Here is a 26,054-nt window from a genome sequence, read left to right as displayed (position 1 = left end):
AGGTGAAACACCACAGCTGCTGCCTTTGGTCCAGAGCACTAGGGCCGGACGAGCCCAGGCACATTCCACCTGGCAATATAGGGATTTTATTCCAATACCCTCCAAACTAATGAAGATTATTCTGTAACTCGGTTTCTACCTTTCTTTCTTTCTATAACCAAAGCAGTAGAAAAAAACTAATTAAAAAAGCTCAATTTCTATGCAATCTTCCCCTGGGGAGGGCATCCAGACATTATTTCTTCCACCAGAGACTCTCCCTTCAAATGCTAATCACGCTGATAACAATCTTCCCCTCTCAGCCCTTGACTCCAGTCCTCCACTTTCTCTGGGTCCTAATGCCACCTCTAGCCTCTGGGGCTGTTTCACCCTCGACCCCTTTTTCCAGGATGGGGAATGCGGAATTAATGCCGCTTCCATCCACCCCCTCCGTGCCCACAGGGTCCGCCTGTCCCTTAGCGTCCCCCCGGACGCACAAATTCTGCTCCACCGGTTGCACAACCCACGGCATGCAGCTTGCACCCTCCTGACGTATTAGCTCCGAATGTAACTGTGCCGGTTTCTATCGCATCAGCCCCCCCCACACCTACCGCGACCCCACCCACCCTTACCGCCGCCCCTCCTTCTCACGACCCCCAACCACCACTGCTGCCGCCCCCCCCACCCTTCTGACGACCCCCCCCACCCCTGCTGCCGCCCCCCCCCCCACCCAAGCGTGTCTCCCTACCCCCATTACCATCCATCATTGCCGCAGCAGGAGGTCTCTCTGCCGGCCTGCCTGCCGCAGCCCCAGCAAACCACGCTGTACGCCCCATCGTACCCGTGACAGCCCCTGCCAATCCCACCACTTCCTCTCACTCGCTTCTCCCGTGACCCCATCCCCAGGCTTTGCAACCACCCACCCACCCTCAGGGTCCCCCGAACAGAACCTCCGAGACCCCCCATGGTAGCACCCCACTTCCCCACACGCCTCAGTCCTGCACAGACAGTGCCACTCGTGGCACTGCCATTCCAGCTCCACTGTTGCCTCCCGCTAGCCAAGCTCTGCCATGTGCCTCCTCACACTCTCTCCAGTCCCATACACCTCTGCAAAATCTTGCTCCAACATGCCATAAAAAGCATACGGCAGTGCCTGCTCACTCTCACTCCTCCCCTGAGGACAGCAGTGACAGCGAGTCTGATTGTGATACAGAGGACATTGATCCATGGGCTCTAATCAAAATGGAAGCGACTCTAGCAGGGGATTGGGAACTCGCTCAGAGAATTTCTGCCTTCCCAGTAACTTATATAAAGGGAAAAAGAGGTGAGGCCACTACTAGAACAACGTGGGAACCTAACACAAAAAAAGAACTTATACAACTATGAAATATAGCCAAAGAACATGGTAGAAGTTCACATATTTTTAGAAGTTTCCTAGAAGCTATCTTCACAGCACATGTTTTAGTACCTCACGATGTTAAAAATATTGCCCACTGCCTTCCTTCCCCAGCAGAATATATGTTATGGGAAAGGCATTGGAAAAGACAGTTAAAAACATTATCAGATACCTATGCTACAGATGCTGATAGACCAGATTTTACAATCAAACAGCTGGCTGGGGAAGGGGATTTACAGAAACCCTCTGACCAAGCTAACACCTTACCTAAGGCAACACTACAAATCTTGGCTATTGCAGCAAAAACCTCCTTATGTCTTACCCCAGATTACTCTATTCCTACCCAAGACTTTTCTAATATTAAACAAAGGGTAGATGAAAGCTTTATCAAATTTGTGGACAGAATTAAGGATGCTCTGGAAAAACAGAGAGCACAGAGGCAAGAAAAGAACTGTTGTGCAAGCTTGCCATGAGTATTGCTAACGATCAGTGTAAAACAATTCTGAGGGCCCTACCCTTGGATACAGAACCTACCATAGAGCAAATGATGGAAAGCTGTACACGTCATTTGTCCACTGAAAATACAGTGGCCCAAGCAGTTGCTAAGGGTATTGCTGAAGGAGTTTCTGGTGCATTTGCAAGTGGCTTCTAAAGACCAGGCCCGCTGCTTTCACTGCAGAGAATTTGGACATTTTATAAAGGACTGTCCAGACCAGTCACCTACCCGAAACCCCTGTAACACCTACCAAAAACCCCAGAATCAGCAGCGCTACCAGCAGCGTTCGGGAAACTTCCAGCAGAGCACAGTCAGGCCCCGTGCAAAGACAACAAATCGAAAGCTGTCCAGACCAAGCCACGCATCATCCCAGGAGATTCCAGATCACATGAAGAAGATCCAACACACGGAGCGATACCAATGGGAACCCTCCGCCAGCTTGTAACTGCTCTGTCCACTGACTTTAATAATGAGAATGTTTATCGTGTTCCCACAGGCAAGCATGGGCCAAAAGGTGGTCCTTTTGACATTTTAATTATAGGTGACACTCTCCATGGCCCAGAGGAAATCTTTGTTGTTCCAGAAGTACAAACAGTGCACTCGGGACAAGAAATCGCTGTCCAGCTGTGCTGCACAAACCTACCATTTTTCCTTTAAAAGGGAACTCAAATCGCACAAGCCTTTCTACTCCCAAAGAATCACAGGGAAACGATTCCTTTCAACCCTATAGCAATGTGGGCACGAGTTGTGGGTCCTAGCAAGCCTACCATCGAGTGTGGTCTTTTCTTCAGAGGAGAGATCTACTGACCAGGGATGCTGGACACCGGTGCTGACGTGACCATCATCACTCGCTCAAAATGGCCAGAACACTGGAAACTACCACCAGTAGCAGGCATGATTTCAGGGATTGGTGGAGCCACAGTGTCTATGCGAAGCAAGAACAATCCTCGTCGAAGGGCCTGAAGGCAAGTTAACAACCATCCGTCCATTTGTGATAAGGGCCCCCATCACCCTTTGCAGCAGAGATGTTCTATCCCAATGTGGAGTTTCCCTTTCTATTATCAAATGGGATTTCTAGTTGGGGCCACTGAGGAGCGCGTACTACCAGATACCCCTCGGCTCACCTGGAAATGCCATGACCCGATCTGGATCCCACAGTGGCCCCTGTCTAAAGTCAAACTGTGCACACTACAAGCCCTTGTGGAAGAACAGTTGCCAAAGGCCACATTGTCGAGGCAACCAGCCCTTGGAACTCTCCAGTCTTCGTACTGCAAAAACCAGGAACGGACAGGTAGAGGCTCTTCCACGACCTTCGAAAAATCAGTGAGGTCATTGAGGACATGGGCCCCCTCCAGCCTGGCCTGCCCTCACCATTGATGCTGCCTAGAGACTGGACGCTTGCTATCATAGATATTAAAGACTGTGTCTTCAGCATTCCACTGCATCCCCAGGACACTCAACAGTTTGCTTTCTCTCTTAACAGAGAGGCTCCACTCAAAAGATGTCATTGGTGTTTTCTTCCCCAAGGAATGAAAAACAGTCCCACTATATGCCAGTGGTACATTGCTCACATTCTGTCTCCCATTCGGAACCTATTTCCAGATGCAATCATCTAATACTATATGGATGACATCCTTGTCTGTGCATCAGAAAAAGCTTACTTAGACAAATAAGTTAAAAAGACCATAGAAACCGAAGGCAAGATTTGAGATCCGTGAGGACGAAATACAGTACACCAACCCATGGACTTATCTCGGATTCCAGATCCGGGAAAGGACCATCGTACGCCAGCAGCTCACCATCTGAGACGACCCAAAAACCCTGAGACACCTACACAGTCTGTGCTGATTCATCAACTGGGTACGTCCCCTGCTAGGAATTACAACAGAGGACCTTGCTCCCCTGTTCAACCTTCTCCGTGGCAACGAAGACCTAGCCTCTCCACGCACTCTCACAACAGAAGCCTGAGATGCCATCACCAAGGTCCAAGAAGCCCTGTCTTCACGCAAAGCCCATCGCTTTGAGCTCAGCCTGCCTTTCCTGTTCATCATTCTGGGAAAAGGACCTCGGTTCTATGGACTGATTTTTCAATGGGATACTCAACTTTGAGACCCTTTACTAACACTGGAATGGATCTTTACAAACAAACAACCTACAAAGACAATTATCACCTTCCAGGAAATCATGGCACATCTAATAAAAAAAGCCAGAATTCACCTCCGCTCTCTTGCAGGATGAGAGTTCACATGCATATACTTGCCACTGACCACAGGGGACCTAGAGCATTTGGTCCAAACCAATGAAAATCTCCAGTTTGCCCTAGATAGCTATACAGGCAAAATTTCAATTATTATCCAAACATAAACTTTAAATCGTGAAGTAACCTTTCATCTGACCCCAAAATTAGTCGAAAGTAAAACACCTCTCAAAGCTCTAACCATCTTTACAGATGGCTCAGGGTCATACCACAAGTCTGTAATGACATGGAAAGACCCTCAAACACAAAAATGGGAATCTGACATCCAAATAGTAGAGGGATCTCCACAGATCGCAGAGTTAGCAGCTGTTGTCAGAGCCTTTGAGAAATTCAAAGTTGAACCCTTTAATCTGGTAACAGATTTAGCTTATGTTGCTGGTATAGCTATGAGAGCAGAACCTGCTCTTCTCAAAGAGATTTCCAATCCAAAGTTACACCAATTGATTTCTACATTAACACACTTAATCTCCCACAGAAAGCAACCTTACCATATCATGCATGTGAGGTCACACACTGACCTCCCAGGTATCATCACAGAAGGGAACAGGAAAGTGGATGCATTAGCCATGGCAATAGAAACTGCTAATGTCCCTGACATCTTTGCCCAGGCAAAATTGTCGCATGCATTTTTTCATCAAAATGTCCTTGCCCTTATCAGAATGTTCAAGTTCTCAAAAGATCAAGCAAAAGCTGTTGTCGCCACGTGTTCGAACTGTCAAAACTACCAGATACGGTCTATGGGGACCGGAGTCAATCCCCGAGGTTTGAACAGTTGCCAGCTGTGGCAGACAGATGTAACTCACTTGCCACCTTTTGGGAGGTCAAAATATGTACACGTATCACTTGATACATTTTCTCGAGCAGTATTTGCACCAGCTCATTCAGGAGAAACTACACAGCACACCATTAAACATTTCCTCCTTGCCTTAGCCACCTTGGGAGTATCAAAGGAGATCAAAACAGATAATGGACCTGCCTATACCTCTCATAAGTTAAAAGGGTTCTTCAGTGAGTGGGGAAAAGACCACAAGAAAGGCATACCTGCAAATCCCACAGGACAATCCATCGTAGAAAGGACACATCAAACCCTCAAAAGAGTCCTCAATCAGCAGTGCAGAGGAACAAAAATCATATCTCCAGTTGAAAGACTTGGCAAGGCTCTCTATGTCATCAGTTTCATAAATTGTACATCAGAGCCTGACCCCCCAATACTTCGCCACTTCGCAAATACCACCCAAGCAAAGCTCACTGAGAAACCACCTGTGCTAGTGAAGGACCCAGAAACACCAAATTTCTGTGCCTTTCCAATTGATTACTTGGGGAAGAGGGTATGCTTGTGTTCTACTACCATTTGGCCCAAGATCGTACGCAGGAAAAAACATAAAACCATACCTAGGCCCTGTAAACACCACTCCCACAAACACTGACAAGAATTCCCCTGAGTCAAACACAAAACCTCCTCAAAACCAGACCAGTTCTGCTTGGAGACGAAGACGTCGCTGAATGTCCACATAGAGAAGAAAAGACCATCCCATCACATGACAGCAAACAAAACAGAAAGCTGAACAACATTGTGCTGCATCAAGCCATAAGCCAGACACAGCCTGAACACAAATTGTTCTCTGAGTTATGTGTTATTACCCCATTTTGCCCAAAAAAAAAAAAAGGGGGGGGAGGGGGGAGGAAGGAAAGGAGAAAAGGAACAAGGGAGAAAACCTTAACCCTCCCCTACTACCATAAAGATAACAAATTTTGCTTATACTCCCTATCAGAAGCCCCATTCCTGTTCAAAGATGAAAAATATCTCTGTTGGTACTATCCTCACTGCTGCCTGGATTCTCCTCACTGTACTGTATGTCATCGGCTGGATTAGCCCACAGCCTAGCCATAATGTTTGGGTAACCTTAGCAAGGACATTAAAACAGGATAACATGTGCCTATCCATGGGAAGCATTGATAACCCACTTTCCACATGTCTGGTAGGGATTCTCTTTGTAGCAGATTACTGGCCTGTCTATAACTCAGAGCTCCTCTGCACCACAGGTAAGAGACCCAACCTGGTAGATACTTGGGACGAGTGGACAAAAATGTTGCCCAATGCTCTAGAGGAACCCCAAGAATTGGACCTGTTGGGGTCCTCCGAGGCAACATACTGTGTCAAATTTTACTTTAGATGTCCGAAGAATAATTTGCCAGAAATTGACCAGACAAAAAACACATACCAAAAAGACATATCACCCATTAACAAAGCCTATAACTATCCCGACTGGTGTAATTTCACTGCTCATGTGATATCTGTGTCCTCTCTCCACCCTAAAGTATTACCCAAGGGAAGGCTTCTCATCTGTGGTGACCGAGTATGGGCTGGGATCCCCTCACGGCTCCAGAAAGGTCCCTGTACCCTTGGAAAACTTTATACCCTCACTCCAAATATCACCCTGTTACATAATTGGAAAAAAGAAAGTGAATTAATACGCCACAAAAGGTCCCACACGGAATTTGATGAAAATTGCAATCCCAAATTATACAATTGGAACAAACCAAAAAAGATTGCTGTCTCCCTATTCCTACCATGGGTAGCTTCAGCTAAAGCCCTTGGTGAAATAAATCACCTCGGGTGCTGGCTCGGTAAGCAAGCCAACGCTACATCTGCTGCCCTGAGCGATCTTTTAAAGGAAGAAGAAACCACAAGACATGCATCACTCCAAAACTGAGCAGCAATTAACTTCCTGCTGCTTGTCCACAGACACGGCTGTCAAGACTTCGAAGGGATGTGCTGCTTCAATCTCTCTTCACGCTCAGAATCCATCCATGCAAACATCCAGAAACTGAAGGAACTTGTGAAGGACTTAAAAGTAGAAAACAACCCAGACTAGGTCTCCCGGGAGGGAAGATTGGTTGTGGAAGAGATAAGGAAAACTGCCCACTTAACAGAAGGCAACTGCCATACAGATGGCAAATAGAATACAATTTGCTTGGCAATCCAGGACACAGGAGTTCTTTATTCATCCATGCAGGTCTCTTGCCACCTTTGCCTGACTTCTTGCTGATCATGATGCATCATTCTTGCCCCTGGAAGAAGTGGTGCTTGAATACTGACCAGCATTCTTGGACTCCTCTTCCTTGCAGGGCCGATTCCCATGGGATTCTTCCAAGAAGATCCTTGAGGAGGCATAAGTCAGCTCTCCTGAAGTCCATGGTTGCGATCTTACGTGCTATCCTGCATCCTCCTTGCTCGATACTGAACTCCACAATCTCACGGTCACTGCAGCCAAGGCTGCCCCCAACCTTCACATCTCCAACAAGGAGATGTTTGTCAGTATAAGGTCAAACAGCCCACCATTCCTTGTGGGATCCTCCAGTACCTGTGATAGGAAGTTGTCATCAATGCTTTCCAAGATCCTCCTGGACTGTTTGTGCTTCACTGTCTTGCTTCTCCAGCAGATGTCAGGGTAAAGTCTCCCACAAGAACCAGGGTCTGTGACTTTGAGGCTGCTTCAAGCTGCCTGTAAAAGGCCTCATACACTTCTTCCTCCTGCTCAGGCAGACCTGTAGCACACACTCATAACAGTATCACCCTTACTAGCCTTTTATCTTAACCTATAAGCTCTCAACTTGCTCGTCATCCACCCCAAGACAGAGCTCCATACATTCCAAATGTAGCCTCATATAGAGGGCAACTCTACCACCGCACCTTCCTGGTCTGTGTCTCCTAAACAGGGTGTGGCCCTTCATGACAACACCGCAGTCATGTGAGCTATCCCAATTGCAATGAAAGCCCTGTGACTGCACACAGATCTGTAGGTCCTCCTGTTTGTGTCCCATACTGCATGTGTTGCTATAATGGCACTTTATAGACTTGAGTGTGCCAATATCCCAGTGGGGGTGCAAGGGAATGCCCTAAGTCTTGTCTTGTGGTTACATCTTTGGTTGCTTGTGCTTGCTCAAGGCATCCCCTCTTTAAGTCTCCTTTTGCTACTTGGGTGGTCACTATAGTTCTCCCCTTCCCACACTTTATCTGTGAAGCCTGGCCCTGTCCCGTCCATCTCCCTTCCAATCTAGTTTAAAGCTCTCTCAATGAGCCCTGCTAACTCCTGAGCTAAGAGCCTTTTTCCCTTTTGAGACAGGTGGGCCCCATCTGTTGCCAGCAGGCTCGGTATTGTATAAACTGACACATGATCAAAAACCCCAAAATTCTACTTGTAACACCAGTCTCAAAGCCACGTGTTCATCTGCACGATTTTCCTGTTTCTTGCTGCATTATTCCCTGCAACTGGCAGGACAGAAGAGAACACTACTTGTGCTCCGGACCCCTCGACCAGTCGTCCCAAGGTCCTGACATCCCTCTTGATGATCTGCAGGTTTCTTGTTGAGAATTCGTCAGTACCCACCTGAAAAACCAGTAGCGGGTAATAGTCAGTGGGCCATACCAGGCTAGAAAGTTTCTTGGTGATGTCCCTTACCCAGGACCCAGGGGGACAGCACATCTTCCTATGGATTGGGTCTGGTCAGCATATCAGGCCCTCCATTCCTCTCAAAAGGGAGTCACCAATGACTACTACCTTTCTTTTTTTCTTAATTGAAGAGGTCATGATGAGGGGGTAGGCTGCCTTGCCCTAGGTGACCCCTCCATCTCAGAACCACCTTCATCCCCATTCTCCTTTTCCTGGTCCTCATTTCTTTGGTCGTCATATTCTGGGTCCTTGCACCTATTTGTATAAGGACCCCTGGGAAGGTGAGGTAGGTCGGGAGGGGATATCCTGCCACCCCGAGCAGAACCCTGTTTCCAATCCCCTCCATCACTAATGTCCCCTCCTCCCCCCTGGTGGTGAGAGGGTAAGGGATCCATTGCTTCCCCACCATCTTTGGGAGACTGAACGTACTTAGCATAATACTTGGAACATTTTCCTGATATTCAATTTAAACATTTATCTGTTGTTCCTACTTATGACCATGATTCTGTGAGTTTATTCTTTTTAAATACTGAACACAACCCATCACCCTTTTCTAGTTTACTTAAGATGCTAAGTTTATTACTATTGTTTATTAACATTCTACCTTTCCAATGCAATCCTTCCAGTTTCAGTTATTTCACTGCTCTTCTCTGCACTAAATCTAGTTTACTAACGCCTTCCTCCTATTGATGGGATTCCGAGTCTGATCTTGCGACAAGTGCAATTTCCTTTTAGTCCAAAATCCACCTTGGCATTATTGCAACTCCATATATCCTCTTCCCAACCTTCCCCCCATGCCTTGAAAAGCATCGCAATTTAAGAATTCTCTGGTTTGCACTAAAATTATGCTATGCATTTTCAAGGATCCTTGTCATTGCAATTCAACCTAGACAGTCATCTGTAACTCTTTCCTGTTTCCCTTAGTAACAAGTCTAGTTTTAAAAAGTTATAAAGCCAATAAAAAGTATACTACATATTTTTGGTAACTTCAGCTATTTCTCTCCAATTCCTCACTTCCTGTAACACTATTTGCTTTTTTTTAAATAATCAGCCATAGATATCAGCCCAAAAATAATTTTATTTTGGTCTATCCCAAACTTGTGTAATAATCCTTTCCTTCTGGATTACATTTACATTCTAGAATAACCTGTAAGTTTCCTAAAATTGCAGCAGTCCTAAAAAAAACAACTTCCTTGTAACTTTTAAGCTACACAATTCCCTTCTTCCCCCACTATAATTTTTTTCTTTTGTGTTGTTCTTCAGTTTCAAAGTTATTTAAGGGTGCTCATAACCAAGATAATAACAAATGAAGTTTTTCTGTTAAATTTATGAAACTATTAAAGTAGAAGTATCATTAAATTACCAGAATATAATTTTTTATAACTTACTTTGAGAAGCGACCACTTCCAACATATTTTATTTATAAGAACTATTGTGATTTGAGGTTCAGGATCTCCCATGGATTTGTACCTTACAAAAAAGGCTAAGAGACAGAACACTCAGCATGCCTGTAAGAAAATATCAATCATGCTATTCAAGTTTATTCCCTTTTGAATAAGGACTGGTGGTTTTGTTTCATCCTACCTGTCCTTTCTCTTTACCTTTCAGTTGTACATTACTTCTATAAAAATTAGGATGTAGAAAACCCAATGCTGAATTATTCAAAATACAATCACACTTAAACATTATGAAGCATTAAAGATTTGCCCTTTACTCTCTCTTTTTTTTTTTTATTTCAGCCAACAACACTAAATTTTACCTCCACAGAACCACCTAGCTTTTCTATAGGATTATACAATGGTGCACCTAGAAACACCTTTCATTCAGGCTACCGCAATTCCTCTGGCACCTGCAACAAATCAGGACAAGAGGTACTAGAGTGCTTTCATAGAAGGTATGGGGGCAAGTACATTTTGGAAACAAATAGTGTAATTATTTTTAGTTGAAAATGTTAATGTTGATAATTTCCCAGCACTGCCTTAAGAGGAAATAGCTAGTAAATACTCAAAACTTCACAGAGTTTATATTTGCATGATGTCTTTAGAAAACATTTTAATATGCAAAATTGGTTTTGTTCCCCCAGGTAGTTGTCCAGTAACCTCCTTTTCAATGTAACTGCAGATGTAAAATACTAATTCTCCATATAGTCAGTATGTGCTAATTTATCTTTTTTTTAAGATTAAAGAAGCAATAAGACTGAATAATAAGGAATAAAGACAGGGATTTACATCCTGCCCTTCCTCTCTCTGTATATACTTATCTGAAATCCTTTGCAAGCCCACTGCAGGCTATATGGGTTTCCATACATAAACATCACCCTCATTCACATCTTTAGTAACTCCACATTGGTAACATAATTATTACCGAGTCTGTTGTTTTGTAACTAACAGCACTGTAAGTTAAGGGAAAAAAAATTGGAAACTAATACTTGTGATTAATAAGCAAAATCAAAACCTCAAATTTGTATGACCTGCTTCCAGTCCCACATCATGTCTGCCACTCCTCCCCCCTACCTCTATTTCCATTTTCCTTCCCAGCACTTTCTTCTATTTTAAAACTATTACCTCAGCTGCAGCATCCTCTAATAACCCCCAAGATGCTTTCCATCACAAGGTTGAAATTGTTTCCCACTTGGACAAAACTAAATAATACAATTTAAAAGCCTACTCTTTTTCAAGAAGTCTTTTTAGCTCAGGGACTTATTTCTGACATTCCTACAGCTTGTCTAAAGAAGAAACACAAACAAAACCTGTTGTGGTGTGAGGCAATATCCTGTCCCTCAGGTGTGCCAACTTCTTCCTTCCCTCCCCCCTGCCCCCTTGCCCTCTTCCTAAGTGCTGTCTGTCAAGTTCCACATTCCAGTAAGGGCATTGTGTGATTGGCAGAAGTTCAAAAGATGCTTCTCAGACCTGGGGTCATTGGCCTGTCCAGGTGTCATTGTCCCCTGAGACCCTCCCCCTCCCACCTGGTTGGTGGCTCACCTATCCTTTCCCTCCCCCCTCCCTGTGGGCTTAAAAGACTCTGAAACCATGCAGTCTTTATTCTGTTGGAGTTGTTACCAAGATTCAGAGCTCTGTGACCCTGGAATAAACTCTGGATTTAACCCTCCAGCGGAATCCGCTCTCTTTCTCTTCACCATTGCCTGAACCTTTTCCACTAGAGGTAAACTGAGTTTCTACCTTGCCTAGACTCATTCCGAGTGCCTAACTGCAACTGCCAGCCAGCCAAAGGTGTCTCTGAGGTGAAACATCCACAGCTGATACCTCTGGTTCAGAGCACTAGGGCCGGACGAGCCCAGGCACGTTCCACCTGGCAATATTGGGATTCTTTATTCCAATAAAAACCTTCTCCCTATAGTCATATATAGAGAGATATAGAAGCATGGAAGATAAGGGGCTAATGTGTGTGCCTCAAACACCATTAGCTGGATGTCTGTGGAACCAACCAAGGGTTGTTAGTAATAACACACTGAGAGAAGGAACAGGATATGGCTGGAAAAGGGGCCATAGGGAGGTAGGGCAACAATTTTCTGGGACAAATGTCCTTGTTCTAGGTCCTGGAGATAAGCACAACACAGTCCAGCACAAGCACAGGAATGAGATTGAGAAGAAGCCATGGACGGGGTGGGGGATGGGGGATTCAACACCACCAAAGACCCCCAGAAGCCACCTGATCCATTTCCATAGAGGTCTAGAAGAGACTGTGCATGAGAACTGATTTGCATAGAAACAAGAAACTTATCTCCAGGATGGGGAAAACTTATATATAAAAAGGCACCCCCACAAGGCCCAGGTTGACTGGTGATTTCTTTCTTTCTCCCCCCTCTAATTCATCTCTCTCTCTCTTCCCTTTTACCCTACTCCTTTATCCAAAACCCACTGCTGTGTGCTTATATAGGAGATCAGGGATTAACACACCAATTTCAAGCCAAATGTGTAATTTACAAATAAATCTCTCTAAGCTTTTGCAGACCTGATTTTTTAAATTCCTTTCAACCACGAACATTTACAAATCTTGGGTGCTCCCTTTCCCTTAAGGGTGGGATGTCACAAGAGATATTTTTGTTTTGTCAGTTATGGTACCTTTTCCCTTTGCCTGAAAGTAAATTAAGATGAGCAGTAAAAAGGTACTTAGCACCCCAAAAGAACATTCATGCTTAACTAATTTGCTTTCAGTTTCCACCAACCAAATGATTTTGCAGGAACTCCTCACACTGGTACTCACTCATTCATAACCATAAGAATCACTAATCTGAAAAGGACAGGGAAAATTCCCAAATGCCTTCTCACACTTTCACAGTACTCTGTTCCCCAACTTTTCATACATACCTCAAATTGTGTTACTGAAGTTCAGAGCAGTTCTCAGTGACATATGCACAGCCTAACAGCAACAAAGCACTTGGCATCCAAACAGAAGTTCCACATGTCACTTTGGATTCCCACTAATCTATTTTCTCAGTAGCACACACCTCATGTAGATACATTTGTACATTTACTGGGATCTGTTTACCAACACCAAGATACTCTTATTCCTAGGCATAATTCTTCCATTACTGAAAACTGAGGAGATGCCTACAAGAAGGAACAGAGTTTGCCATAGGGAACGCACATGAAGGCTACCTTGAGTTAACAGAGAGGGTCATAAAACATTTGAGCTCACAGGAAGTAAAACACAATTCAGTCATGTATAAGCCTTACAGTTGCATTCATTAATAACTAATCAGTGAATCTTCTACCTCTGGTCCAGTCTTCTCATGCCTTTCTTCTCTATCTTCTTTCTTTAGCTAACCTTATTGCTTCTTCAATACTTGTGACAAGATACTTTGTCCTCTGCTACCATATAACAAACAACATTATCAGTATTCCTAGGTGGAATTTACAAGCCATTAGGCATTCTTTTAACTTATCTGTTAAACTTATTTGAAAAATTAACATCAGTGAAAGTAAAAGATGTGTTTTTGTTTGCACTATAGCACCAAGTAATGTCAAAAGTAATTCCTAGAAAAGATGTCATAATTTGGCCAGTGCTCCCTTTCAGCAGCTATTAATATACTCAAGGCCACTCTCCCACACTGGACTAGAAGGGACTCAGAGTGACAAAACAGCTGCATCATAGGCCCTCCTAAATTCTGAGCCTGTCATTGTCTTCTCTGGTTAAGTGGAAACTGCTTTATATGAAGTTTAGAAAGCTGCATCTCAAAAGGCTCATAGCTCACAGCAGAGCCCAACAGAGCACACTCTGGCCTCCAGTCTTCTCCTTCGACACTTGACACAGGTTGATGAAAAATCATCTGAGTAAGCTTCAGCAGTAAAGAGATCAGAAGTTACCCTTTGCTAGGGTTAAAAAATTTCTTATCTACTTGATGGTTGCCAAGTGTGGACAATAACATACATAAATTTCTCCATCCTGATGCAGGGTTTCCTGTGTCTTTATCTCCTGTAACAGAATACAGGAAGCAGAAAGATATCCTGTTTTACCAATCACAGACAAGCAGGTTGTGGATGTTCTCAGAGAGAAACAGATAGTTTCCCAGGCATCATCCTGGGGAAATTGTGAGAAGCTCAGAGAAAAGAATTAAAACAATTTTTATCTAGGTCTGTGCAGCTGGTGTTTGTAAATATGTGGATCGTGTTCTAAGTGATGTTTATGGAAAGATGGTGTTGTTCCTAAATAACCAATGGGGTGACAGGTGTTATTAAGAACCAATCAGGTTCTGGGTGAACGATGTTGCTTATAAAAATGTGAAGTTTTATAATAAAGTGAGCTTTTATGCCTTCTGAAAATGCATGGAGTTGTGTCGCCTTCATTCCCGTTCCTGACTAAACGGTGACAGCGGATCACAATCTTAATTTCTGAATTGCCACGAGATCACTGTTAAGCAGTTCCTTTCCAAACTAGGCCCATCTCTTGTCTTTAGCCAGGAGTGTGTACTTCACATTTGAAACTTCATATAGAAACACACAGCTGCTTCTATCTTCAGACAGGCTGATTACTCTTTTGGCTTTCATTCAATTGCCTACTCATGCTCTAATTAATCTCTTCAAAGGTAGCAGATCTTAGAATTCTCCTCCATCCTAGAGACTCACATTCTTATATTATACAGGGGGGGATGCCAAAGCCATCCCAGTGTCACTGAGTGAATTCATATTTGTAAATTTTTTTTCTTTTTCTACTTAAATATTCATACCCTACTGTTCAATGCCCATGGACCAATCACTTTTAGTAGGACTTATGAGAGATATGAGTTGTTTAGCTTAACAAGTAAGTTTTAAATAAGAACGAGTCATTTAAGAGTTATAATATTGTGTGATTTAGTATGCCATTTGCTTAGCTTTACTTGCTTACCATGAGTAGCTGAGTGTCGTAGTTTGAGAAGAAGTGAGTTTTTTAAGATATTGTAGTCAAACCAATAAGTGCTCAGATTTGAATATTAGCACCTAGTATAGCCACTGAAGACATAGATACCCCTCTGAGAACACAAGAGTTAAAAGCTGAGAACTCCCAGGGGGAAGTTCTTTTTGAGTTCTGTCCGTGAAAGAGAAAACAGACCTCCCTGCCCGGCTCTGAGCTGGGCGGGGGGGATGGGGGAGGGGGGGGGGAGGGGAGGCCATGCGGCCAGAAAAAGTAAGCCGGGCCTTAGACAGAGAAAATAAGTAAAAGCCTCTGCAAGATAGAAGAGTAGAAAAGCACTGAGAAGCTTCAGGCAGCCTACCCCCCCCCCCCCCCCCCCCCGAGGGAGAGAGAGAGCGAGCTGGTGTCTGCAAGCTTGAGCTTATCGGTGGCTTCAGGGAGTGTTGTGGAGGAGACCTGCCTGCGGTGTGAACAATTGAACGACCTCCTTTCACTGGTGACCGAGCTTAGGGAGGAAGTTGAAAGGTAAAGGAGTATCAGGGAAAGTGAAAGGGAAAAACACTGGTGGAGCTCAGCCCTTCCATCCTTAAGGGAGGCCTCTGACCGAGAGACTGAGGACTTGTATGCCTCCCGCTCTCAGGCAATAGAAGGGCACCCGGTAGATGAAGAGGAGTAGAGGAGTGGAAATGGGTCCACACTCAGGGAGGTAATACCAGAAACTCCTCCCCATCCCCATCATCCAGCCAGGTACCACTTCAGAATAGGTATGAGGTCCTGGATCTAGAGACCCAACTAGATGATTTAGGAGAAAATTGTCTGCCCAGTGAACCCCCCAATTATGATTAATCTGTAAGATGGATCACTACTTCTAACATCAAGAAGAAAAGAAGGGTAATCATAGTAGGTGATTCCCTTCTGAAGGGAACTAAAGGCCCCATATGTCGACCAGACCCATCTCACAGGGAGGTCTGTTGCCTCCCTGGGGCCTGGATACAAAATATCACTGAGAGACTTCCTGGGCTGATTCAGCCCTCTGATTATTACCCACTGCTGATACTCCAGGCTGGCAGTGATGAGATTGAAAAGAGGAGTGTTAAGGCAATTAGAAAGGACTTCAGGGTACTGGGTCAGGTAGTTGATAGGGCAGGAGCACAGGTAGTGTTCTGCTCAGTCCCTTTGGTGGCAGAGGAAAATGATGAATGAAACAGGAGAATCCGCATCATCAACAAGTGGCTTAAGGGTTGGTGTCATTGGCAAAATTTTGGATTCTTTGATCATGGGGAAGCTTTTACAGCATCTGCTCTGCTAGAAGGAGATGGGGTACATCTCTCTGTTAAGGGCAAAAGGTTTTTAGCTCATGAACTGGCAGACCTCATTGAGAGGGCTTTAAACTAGGTTTGAAGGGGGAAGGGGAAGCAGCTGAGCTATCTGGAAGCAGGCCCAAGGGTTGCAAGACTAAGTTAGGGGTGAAGTCAGTAGCTCAGCTGAGGTGCGTGTATACCAATGCACACAGCTTGGGCAACAAACAAGAAGAGCTGGAGGCCATGGTGCAACTGCAGAGCTATGATGTAGTTGCCATGATGGAAACATGGTGGGATGACTCACATGGCTGGAGTACTGCACTCGATGGATACAAACTCTTCAGAAGAGACAGGAAAGGGAGAAGAGGAGGAGGGGTGGCCCTTTATATTGAGCAGACTTTCGATGCCGTAGAAATTGAAACTAAGGAAGATGGAGTTGAATGTCTATGGGTAAGAATTAAGGGAAAGGCCAATAAGGCTGACACCCTACTGGGAGTCCGTTATCGTCCACCCAACCAGAAAGAAGAGGTAGATGACTTATTCTATAAGCAGCTAGGTAATGTTTCAAGATCATCAGCCCTTGTTCTTATGGGTGACTTCAACCTACCAGACATCTGCTGGGAACTTAATACAGCAGTTAAGAGGCAGTCCAGGAATTTCTTAGAATGTATGGAGGACAACTTTCTGTTGCAGCTGGTGGGTGAACCCACCAGGGAAGGGGCTGTTAGACCTGCTGTTTGCAAATAGAGATGGGCTGGTGGGAGATGTGGTGGTTGGAGGTCTCTTGGGGCAGAGTGATCATGAAATAATAGAGTTCTCAATATTTGGTGAAGTCAGGAGGAGCACCAGTAACATTCTTACATTGAACTTCCGGAGGGCAGACTTTGGCCTGTTTAGGAGACTTATTCAGAGCGTCCCTTGGGAAACAGCCCTTAAAAACAAAGGAGTTCAGGAAAGGTGGGAATGCCTCAAAACAGAGATCTTGAGGGCACAGGAACAGACTGTCCCTGTGTGCGAAAAGATCAGTCAACGGGGTAAACATCCAGCCTGGCTGAGCAAGGAGGTTTTGGAGAAACTTGGGAATAAAAAGAGGATGTATTAGCGTTGGAAGGAGGGTCAGGTCTCTAAGGAAGTATTCAAGAGGCTGCTGGAGCATGCAGAAAAAAAATTAGGGAGGCCAAAGCTCATTTTGAACTTAGAATGGCGACTTCTGTACAGGATAATTAAAAATGTTTTTACAAATACATTAATGCTAGAAGGAAGGGTAAGACCAGCCTTTGTTCTTTATTGGACAAGGGAGGGAACTTAGTATCTGCAGATGAGGAGAAGGCAGAAGTGCTTAATGCCTACTTTGCCTCAGCTTTTAGTGGGAAGATGACCTGCCCTCAAGACACCAGCCTGCCTGGAATGGTTGATGGTGTCAGGGAGCAGAATGGTACCCCCATTATCCAAGAGGAGGCAGTCAAAGAACTACTGAAATGCTTGGATGTTCATAAATATATGGGATCAGACGGGATCCACCCCAGGGTAATGAGAGAGCTGGCAAATGAGCTTGCAAAGCCACTCTCCATCATTTACCAACAGTCCTGGCTCAGTGGTGAGGTTCCGGATGACTGGAAGCTGGCCAATGTGACACCCATTCACAAAAAGGGTGCAAAGGAGGATCCTGGTAATTATAGACGAGTCAGCCTGACCTCAGTACCTGGCAAAATAATGGAACAGTTTATATTAAGTGCCATCACACAGAATTTACAGGATGGCCAGGGTATCAGACCCAGTCAGCATGGGTTTAGGAGGGGTAAGTCATGTTTAACCAACCTGGTCACCTTTTATGACCAGGTAACCAGCCTAGTGGATGCAGGGAAGGCTGTAGATGTTGTTTATTTGGATTTCAGCAAGGCCTTTGACACTGTCTCCCACAGCATACTCCTAGACAAGCTGGCAGCCCGTGGCTTGGACAGGAGCACTCTTTGCTGGGTTAGGAACTGGCTGGATGGCCGGGCCCAGAGAGTGCTGGTGAATGGTGCTGCATCCAGCTGGCGGCCAGTCACCAGTGGTGTCCCTCAGGGGTCTGTGCTGGGGCCAGTTCTATTTAATATTTTTATTGATTACATGGATGAGGGTTTAGAGTCTTTCATTAGCAAATTTGCAGATGACACTAAGATGGGAGTGTGTGTCGATCTGTTAGAGGGACGGAGGGCTTTGCAGAGGGACCTGGAACCTGGAATGGATGGGCAGAATCTAATGGGATGAAGTTCAATAAGTCCAAGTGCCGAGTCCTGCACTTTGGCCACAATAACCCCCTGCAACGTTATAGGCTGGGGACGGTGTGGCTGGACAGTGCTCAGGAGGAAAGGGACCTAGGGGTGCTGGTTGACAGTCGGCTGAACATGAGCCAACAGTGTGCCCAGGTGGCCAAGAAGGCCAATGGCATCCTGGCCTGTATCAGGAATAGTGTGGCCAGTAGGAGCAGGGAGGTCATTCTTCCCCTGTACTTGGCACTGGTGAGGCCGCACCTTGAGTATTGCGTCCAGTTCTGGGCCCCTCAGTTTAGGAGGGACGTTGAGATGCTTGAGCGTGTCCAAAGGAGAGCAACGAGGCTGGTGAGGGGCTTGGAACACAAGCCGTGTGAAGAACGACTGAGGGAGCTGGGGTTGTTCAGCCTGGAGAAAAGGAGACTCAGAGGTGACCTTATCACTCTCTTCAACTTCCTGAAGGGTGGCTGTGGTGAGCTAGGGGTCGGTCTCTTTCTCCGGGCAACAACAGACAGAACAAGAGGACACAGTCTCAAGCTGCGCCAAGGGAGATACAGGCTAGAATTAAGGAGGTAGTTTTTCACAGAAAGAGTGGTCAAATACTGGAATCATCTACCCAGGGAGGTGGTGGAGTCACCATCCCTCGATGTGTTTAAAAAAAGACTGGATGTGGCGCTTGGTGCCGTGTTCTAGTTGAGGTGTTGGAGCGTGGGTTGGACTCGATGATCTTAAAGGTCTCTTCCAACCTAGAAATTCTGTGATTCTGTGCCTGTGCCACCTTAAAATTTGATAGCACAGCCGGCATGAAAGGGGGGGGGGGGGGGGGTTGTAGTGAAGTGCCCGGCAGGGCAGCGTGAGAGTTCTAGACAGGCAGAGCCTGAGACTTTTAACCCTTTTCTTAGATGCTAGAAACCTTGCAAATGCTGATTCCTCCTAGAGTTGAATGAAAAGAAAGACAAAGATGAGATAAGAAAAAATGAGCCACGAGAGAAGCTGAAAAAAATCTTAAGTAAGAAGAAGTGATAGAGTAGCCTTTAGCTAAACTTTTCTTGTATAACCATAGACAGAACCATTTTTCCTGTGACACAGAAACTGCATTTAAAGAAAAAGCAATAGCTTAGAGCCAAGAGAGTGCAGTGATGTAATGTGAAAAAGTGCGTGAACAGAGACAACAGGTGAAGAGAGTAGTAGTAGTGCCCTCCGTCTTCAAAGAAGAAGAAGAAGATAATCTCTGTTCTCGAAACCCCTCGGCCCCAGGAGGTGAAATTTGAAAAGAAAACAGGTGTCCCAAAAGTGAGAGACTGCACTCTTTTTAAAACCAGGCAAAGCACCCTTTAAAAAAGAAAACCCTAGAAGCAACTCTGGTCCATGCACAATAGTGAGAGCACTGGGCATGGAAAGAAGATGTCACGATGGCAAAATGATCTCCAGGTGATGCCATGTATGACATGGAAACACAAGAAGTTTCAACTGTGTTTCCAAGAGAAACCTATAGTACAAGAAAGACTCCTCTCTCCTTGATGAACTAAAAATTGATTATCTGAAAAGTAGTGATAGAATGAGAGTTAGTGATCTGAGAAGTGAATGTATTAAAAATTTAGTGGAGAGAGGAAGAATATTTTTTAAAAGTTTTCATCCCGAATTCTGTGTGTTTTCTTTTATAGTTGTAAGTTAATATATTTTTTTTTCCTTTTATTCCTAAGCTAGAACCTACTTTACTCTATTTCTGATCACATCTCACAGCAAACACCAGAGAAAAAGCATTTTCATGAAAGCACTGACATTGCGCCAAACTCAAACCATGACACTGTATTTGCTGAAGCCTTAGGCTGCAAGCTGTATTTTCACCATACATATGTTTTTGGCTAGAACAGAGTTCACTTTCTTAGTAATTTTCCTAGAAGCTGGTGCAGTACTGTGTTTTGAAGGTATAGAAGCCCAGAGATTTCTTTGTTCGGGGTGCCTACTCAGAGACAACCAGCTCTAGCTGACCTGCTGCTATACCACTCTATTAAACTACTTATTTTTATTAAATCCAGCACCTGAGACTGCTGTGGAAAACCTAGGGTTGAGCCTGAAAAAGAAGAAAGTGCACCCAAGAGTAGGTGTGTATTAAAATTCCATTAGTAGACTTATTGGAAACAGAGAGGGGTGTGTGGCCTGATCAGTGTAAACTGCACAAGGAGACAAGGCTGGTGCTTGGCCTGATCAGAGTAAAGTGCACAAGGAGAAATTAGTGATGGGAAATATACCCAACGCAGAAAAGGGGGTGCACTTGACCAAGGTACTACAAAACTGGAAAAGAATTTTGGTACAGCAAATTATCAAAAAGAAGTACACACATATTTTATATCGAGAAGACTGGCCATTTATAAGTAGAGATGGAACCCTGGCAGAACAGTGGCCACTGCAAGGGACCTTTGATCAGCAAAGACTTACCTTTCTGCAACATAGACTAAAGGATAGGTTCCCAGGACAAATGGATTACTGGTACATTTGGGATGGTTGGGTGTGAGAGAAAAAACACCCAAGTCAGGTGCGAGATGAAAGAGGCATCACCAAAGGTAACGCTTGCAGTAGCTGAGCTTACTGGCCTAGACAAGCCTCAGATAATTGCTCTGCTGGCTGCCAGACTCTATCCTATGCTTTCTAGTGTCTTGCCTAATCCTGCTGCCGTGCAACAGAGGGCTGTGGTTGGAGCACCACCTGTATTGCAAATATTTACTAAACCACCTTGGAATCCTGGTGACTTGGCTTTATGTGGGAAGTAAAATGCCAAGACTAAGGAATGATGCTGAGAAATGTACTCAACTATTTTCCAATATATGCGCTAGATACAATCCAAGCTAGGGAGATACTGAGGTGTTGCTGAGAAAATTATTCCAACCTGATAAAAGATAACATAAATAATAAGGATGCTGAATTGGCTCAACAGGCAAGAGGTGACAGAAACCCCTGGGCAGCAAATAATCCAAACTGGGACTATAACAACTACTCATTTTTTCATCTACCAATTTCCTAGGGCTGCTCTCAATCCATTCTCCACCCACCATGTATTTGTGCTTGGGATTTCCCTGACCCAAGTGCAGGACCTTGCACTTGGACTTGTTGAACTACATGAAGTTTGCACAGGCCCACCTGTCAAGGTCACTCTGGATGGCATCCCTTCCTTCCAGCATGTTGACCGCATCACACAGCTTGGTCTCTTCAGGAAACTTGCTGAAGGTACACTCAATCCCCCCCGTCCATGTCACCGACAAAGATGTTAAACAGCACTGGTCCCGACACCAATCCCTGAGGAACACCATTCATCACTAGTCTCCATTTGGACATTGAGCCCTTAACTGCAACTGTTTGAGTGCAACCATCCAGCCAACTCCTTATGCACCGCGTGGTGCACCCACCAAATCCATGTCTCTCCAGTTTAGAGACAATGATGTTGTGTGGGACAGTGTCAAATGCTTTGCACAAGTCCGGGTAGATGATGTCAGTCACTCTTCTCTCATCCACCACATCTGTAAACCCTGTCATAGAAGGCCACCAAATTTGTTAGGCACGATTCATCCTTAGTGAAGCTATGTTGTCTGTCACCAATCACCTCCTTATTTTCCTAATAATGCCTTAGCATAGTTTCCGGGAGGATCTAGTCCATGATCTTTCCAGGCACTGAGGTGAGACTGACTAGCCTGTAGGTTCCTGGCTCTTCCTTATTTCCCTTTTTAAAAATGGGGGTTATATTTCCCCTTTTCCAGTGCACATGAACTTGTGCACCTCCAGGTTCCTTAAATGGTCTCAAACCTGATCTTCTCCTCTAGCAGGCAGTTCCTCATTTTCCCATTCCCTGCCTTTGCCTTCTGCAACTAGGGTGGTGTGTCTGGAACACCTGCTGGTGAAGACTAAGGCAAAAAACTTTGTTGAGTACCTCAGCCTTCTCCATGACCTGGATAACCAGGTCTCCCCTGTCCTTCGGGAGAGGGTCCACATTTTTCCTAGTCTTCCTTTTATCACCAATTTACCCACAGAAGCTTTTCTTGTTGCCCTTAGCATCCCTGGACAGGTTTAGTTCTGTTGGAGCTTTAGCTTTCCTAACCTGATTCCTGGCTGCTCAGACAATCTATATTCCTCCCAGGCTATATGTCTCTGCTTCCACCCTCTGTAGGCTTCCCTTTTGTGTTTAAGTTTGTCCAGCAGCTCCTTGTTCATCCATGCAGGCCTCCTACCATTTTTGCTTGATTCCCTCTTCATTAGGATGCATTGCTCCTGAGCTTAGAGGAGGTGATCCTTGAACAGCAACCAGTTCTCTTGGACTTGCTTTACAGGGCTTTATCCCATGAGACTCTACCAAGCAGATCTCCAAAGAGACCAAAGTCTGCTCTCCTGAAGTCCAGGGCAGTGAGCTTGTTGTGCATCCTCCTTGCTGCTGCTCTAAGGTTCTCGAACTCCATCATTTCATGGTCACTGCAGCCCAGGCTGCCCTTGATCTTAACATTCCCCATCAGCCCCTTCTTGTTGGTGAGAACAAGGTCCAACATAGCACCTCTCCTTGTTGGCTCCTCTATCACTCGGAGAAGGAAGTTGTCATCAACATATTCCTGTAAACTCTTGGATTGCTTGTACCCTGCTGTGGTGTTGTCCTTCCAGCAGATACTGGGGTGATAGAAGTCACTCCTCATGAGGACCAGGGCTTGGGAACTTAAAGCCACTTCTACCTGTCTGTAGAGGGCCTTATCAGTTTGGTCTTCCTGGTTGGGTGGCCTGTAGCAGACCCCCCATTATAATGTCACCTGTTCCACCTCTCCCTTTAATCATGACCCATAAACTCTTGTTTAGCTCTTCATCCATTCCCAGGTAGAGACCCATTCACTCCATCTGGTCATTGACATTTTCATTTTGTCACAAGTTCTAAAGTACTAGAACTAGAATGCTATATATATGCAAAAGGCGTTTGAGGAAAAAAGGAAGTACGTTCAATTGTGTCAGTCCACACCACCTGAAGTACAGGTACCTAATATACAACTTGGAGACGGAAGTGTTAATTAAGGTGTTTTCACAAAAATCCAAATTAGAACCCAAATGGGAGAGGCCATATACTGTCTTAATGTGTTCTAATTTTACTTTTAAACTTTTATGAAAAGAAAATTGGATATACCATTCTCATGTAAAATGAGCAATGAATAACCAATCAGCTAACAAATATCTGCATTGGAAAGAATCTATATACCAAAGACATGAAGTGAAGCATCTCACTACTCTTGGTGCTGTTAATCCAGAGGACCACAACTGCATGGCTAAGTATAAAGTCAATGGATGACCCACTGTGGTATAAAGTTAACAAGACTAAAGGGGAGGTACATGACAGACTTTTACGGGATGGGTGACCAAACCTTGGAAAACCCAGTGAAAGAGCTCTCTTTTTGCAAATCGGATACAGCTCAAAATCAAACTTTGATAGAGATAATCAGCAAGAAGAAAGTTCATTGTTCCGATGCTACTAACTGTTGTTTAACAGTCAATTCCAGTTGTTGTGTATATTTGGACATGGAATTTCAAGTAAATAGAATATATGCTAATGTGACATGCAAAAAAATTCACTTTCACCTAGGTATGCTCTTGACTAGAATAGACTTAATTTTCTTCTCAGTAGCTGGTGCAGTGCTGTGTTTTGGATTCAGTATGAGAATAATGTTGATAATACACTGATGTTTTAGTTGTTGCTACACAGTGTTTACTCTAAATCAAAGACTTTTCCGTTTTTCATGCTCTGTCAACTGAGCTAGTACACAACAAGTACAAACCAGAAGATAAAAAGGCTACAGCCATCAGCAGAAGTTGCGACTTGACAAGATAAGAACAGTTAGCGGTCTGTCTGTGGACACAGAGAAAGAATACAATAAAGGGTTATAAGACCCCAGACCAAAAATCACCATTGGACCAAGTGGTGTGTGGAGGTATGTGGTAATCACATATCCTCTGAACAGAGAGAGACATAGCTGTCCCAGGATTTTCCTGGAAAGCTGTGAGAAAGCTCAGAGAAAGAATTAAAACAAATATTATCTCTCTTTCTGTAACTGTTGTTTATAGATATGGTTCTATAGAGTGTGCTATTCATAGTTCACAAGTAGTGTGAGAGGTTTTTACTTCGAGACCAATCAAGTCTCACCTTAGCGAGTCGCATTATAAAAAGATGCACTATTTTTCATTAAAGCCTTCTGATTCACCTTCTGAAGACTGGAGTCTTTTCTTCCCATCCCTGACTCAACAGCGTCATCGGTATGTGAAGAATGGGTGAAGAACGTGTGCATAAGTACGAGGGCATAAAAGTCTAGGGTTTTCTTTGTTTGGGGTCCCTCTCCAGAAGCACCCAGGTCGAGTTGACCTGCTGCTGTACCACTCCTAAATTATTTTTATAAAATCAGATGCCTGAGGCTCTGCTCTGGGAAACCTAGGGTCAAGCCTGAAGAAGGAGGAAGCACGCCTGAGAGTGAATGTGTGTTAGCAAGGAGTCGAAAGGGGCACCCATTGGTTCACTGGAGCTGCCTACTACGAAGGGACTCTGGTCTAAGCAGTTAAAGTCTCAGGTGGTATGTGTGTGACTCCTTGAATGGTGTGAGAATGCTCAGGCATCGGCTTCTCCTTTAACGCAGGTCTTCACATACAAGACTCTTCCAATAATTCTTCGAATCCCTTTGTCTCTCAAGGGTTTGTTAGCATTAAACCAAAAAAGTTGCAAATTGCCTTCCCTTCATTCTAACAGGCAGGCTACAGCATGTGCTCTGCACATTAGTAGCAATTAAGCTATAAAAAAGAACTAATATCTGTGTCATGTGAAATGTATTCACATTTTCAGAAGTTAACTGAACACTAACAGAATGGTTATTTCACCTGCAATTTGCTACAGGTCTTAATTTCAATCCTTCCACTTCTTGAAGCATCTTACCAGTTCCATCATCTGCATCATTCTGACCAGTCTCCCAAATCTCTGATTTTGTCCCAAAGCCATCAGTGGCAGAAGACTCCATATAGTCTGCAGGGTTAAATGTCCTAGAGTTTTAAAAGTTTAAAAATGGAAGAGAACACATGGGTCATTTAATGAACATAGATGTCATCATTTTTATCTGAAGTTGCATTAGATTTAACTTCTTGATTTCCACATAATCTATCCTGATCATTTTAGTTTCAAAAATTTTTCCTCTATGAGCAGACACAGATAAAAGAGGGAGAAAAGAGGGGGAGAAAAAAAAAGTGAAAAGATTGAAAAAAAATACTGTAGAGAAACTGAACCAAACCAACAATTCCTGAAATAGCAGTTAACAGCATACCTACTCCCTCAGTCTTATAAAGCATTAGTTTATATGCACAATGATAAGCCTCTCTGAGGTGATAGTTTCTCAGAAGGTGGCTTACTGATGAGAAACCAGTATCATGTCCTTTCAGAGCACCAGACCTGTGCAGGACAGGAGTCAGACCATCAGTAAGACTATTTCAGAATGCACTCAACACCAATGCCAAAACACACAGATGAAGCTAAAAGGTGAAAAAGGATCATTGAAGAAAAACCTCTTTTCAGT

General features: G+C 44.4%; 1 protein-coding gene across 9 annotated transcripts in view; it reads right to left on the bottom strand.

Annotated features, from left to right (window-relative positions):
• Window positions 1–26,054, bottom strand: part of LOC132341495 (ubiquitin-associated protein 2-like) — a 183,354-nt gene that overhangs the window by 104,776 nt on the left and 52,524 nt on the right. For 7 of the 9 annotated variants that reach the window (XM_059873084.1, XM_059873076.1, XM_059873081.1 and 4 more), the window contains one exon: window positions 25,424–25,527. The exons of the other annotated variants lie outside the window; for them this stretch is intronic. In XM_059873084.1, the coding sequence (XP_059729067.1) occupies window positions 25,424–25,527 (104 nt within the window). The remainder of the gene's footprint in view (window positions 1–25,423; window positions 25,528–26,054) is intronic. 9 annotated transcript variants of the gene reach the window in all.

Source organism: Haemorhous mexicanus, chromosome W (assembly GCF_027477595.1).
Source record: "Haemorhous mexicanus isolate bHaeMex1 chromosome W, bHaeMex1.pri, whole genome shotgun sequence".
NCBI lineage: Eukaryota > Metazoa > Chordata > Aves > Passeriformes > Fringillidae > Haemorhous > Haemorhous mexicanus.
This window is presented reverse-complemented; position numbering and strand designations above follow the sequence as displayed.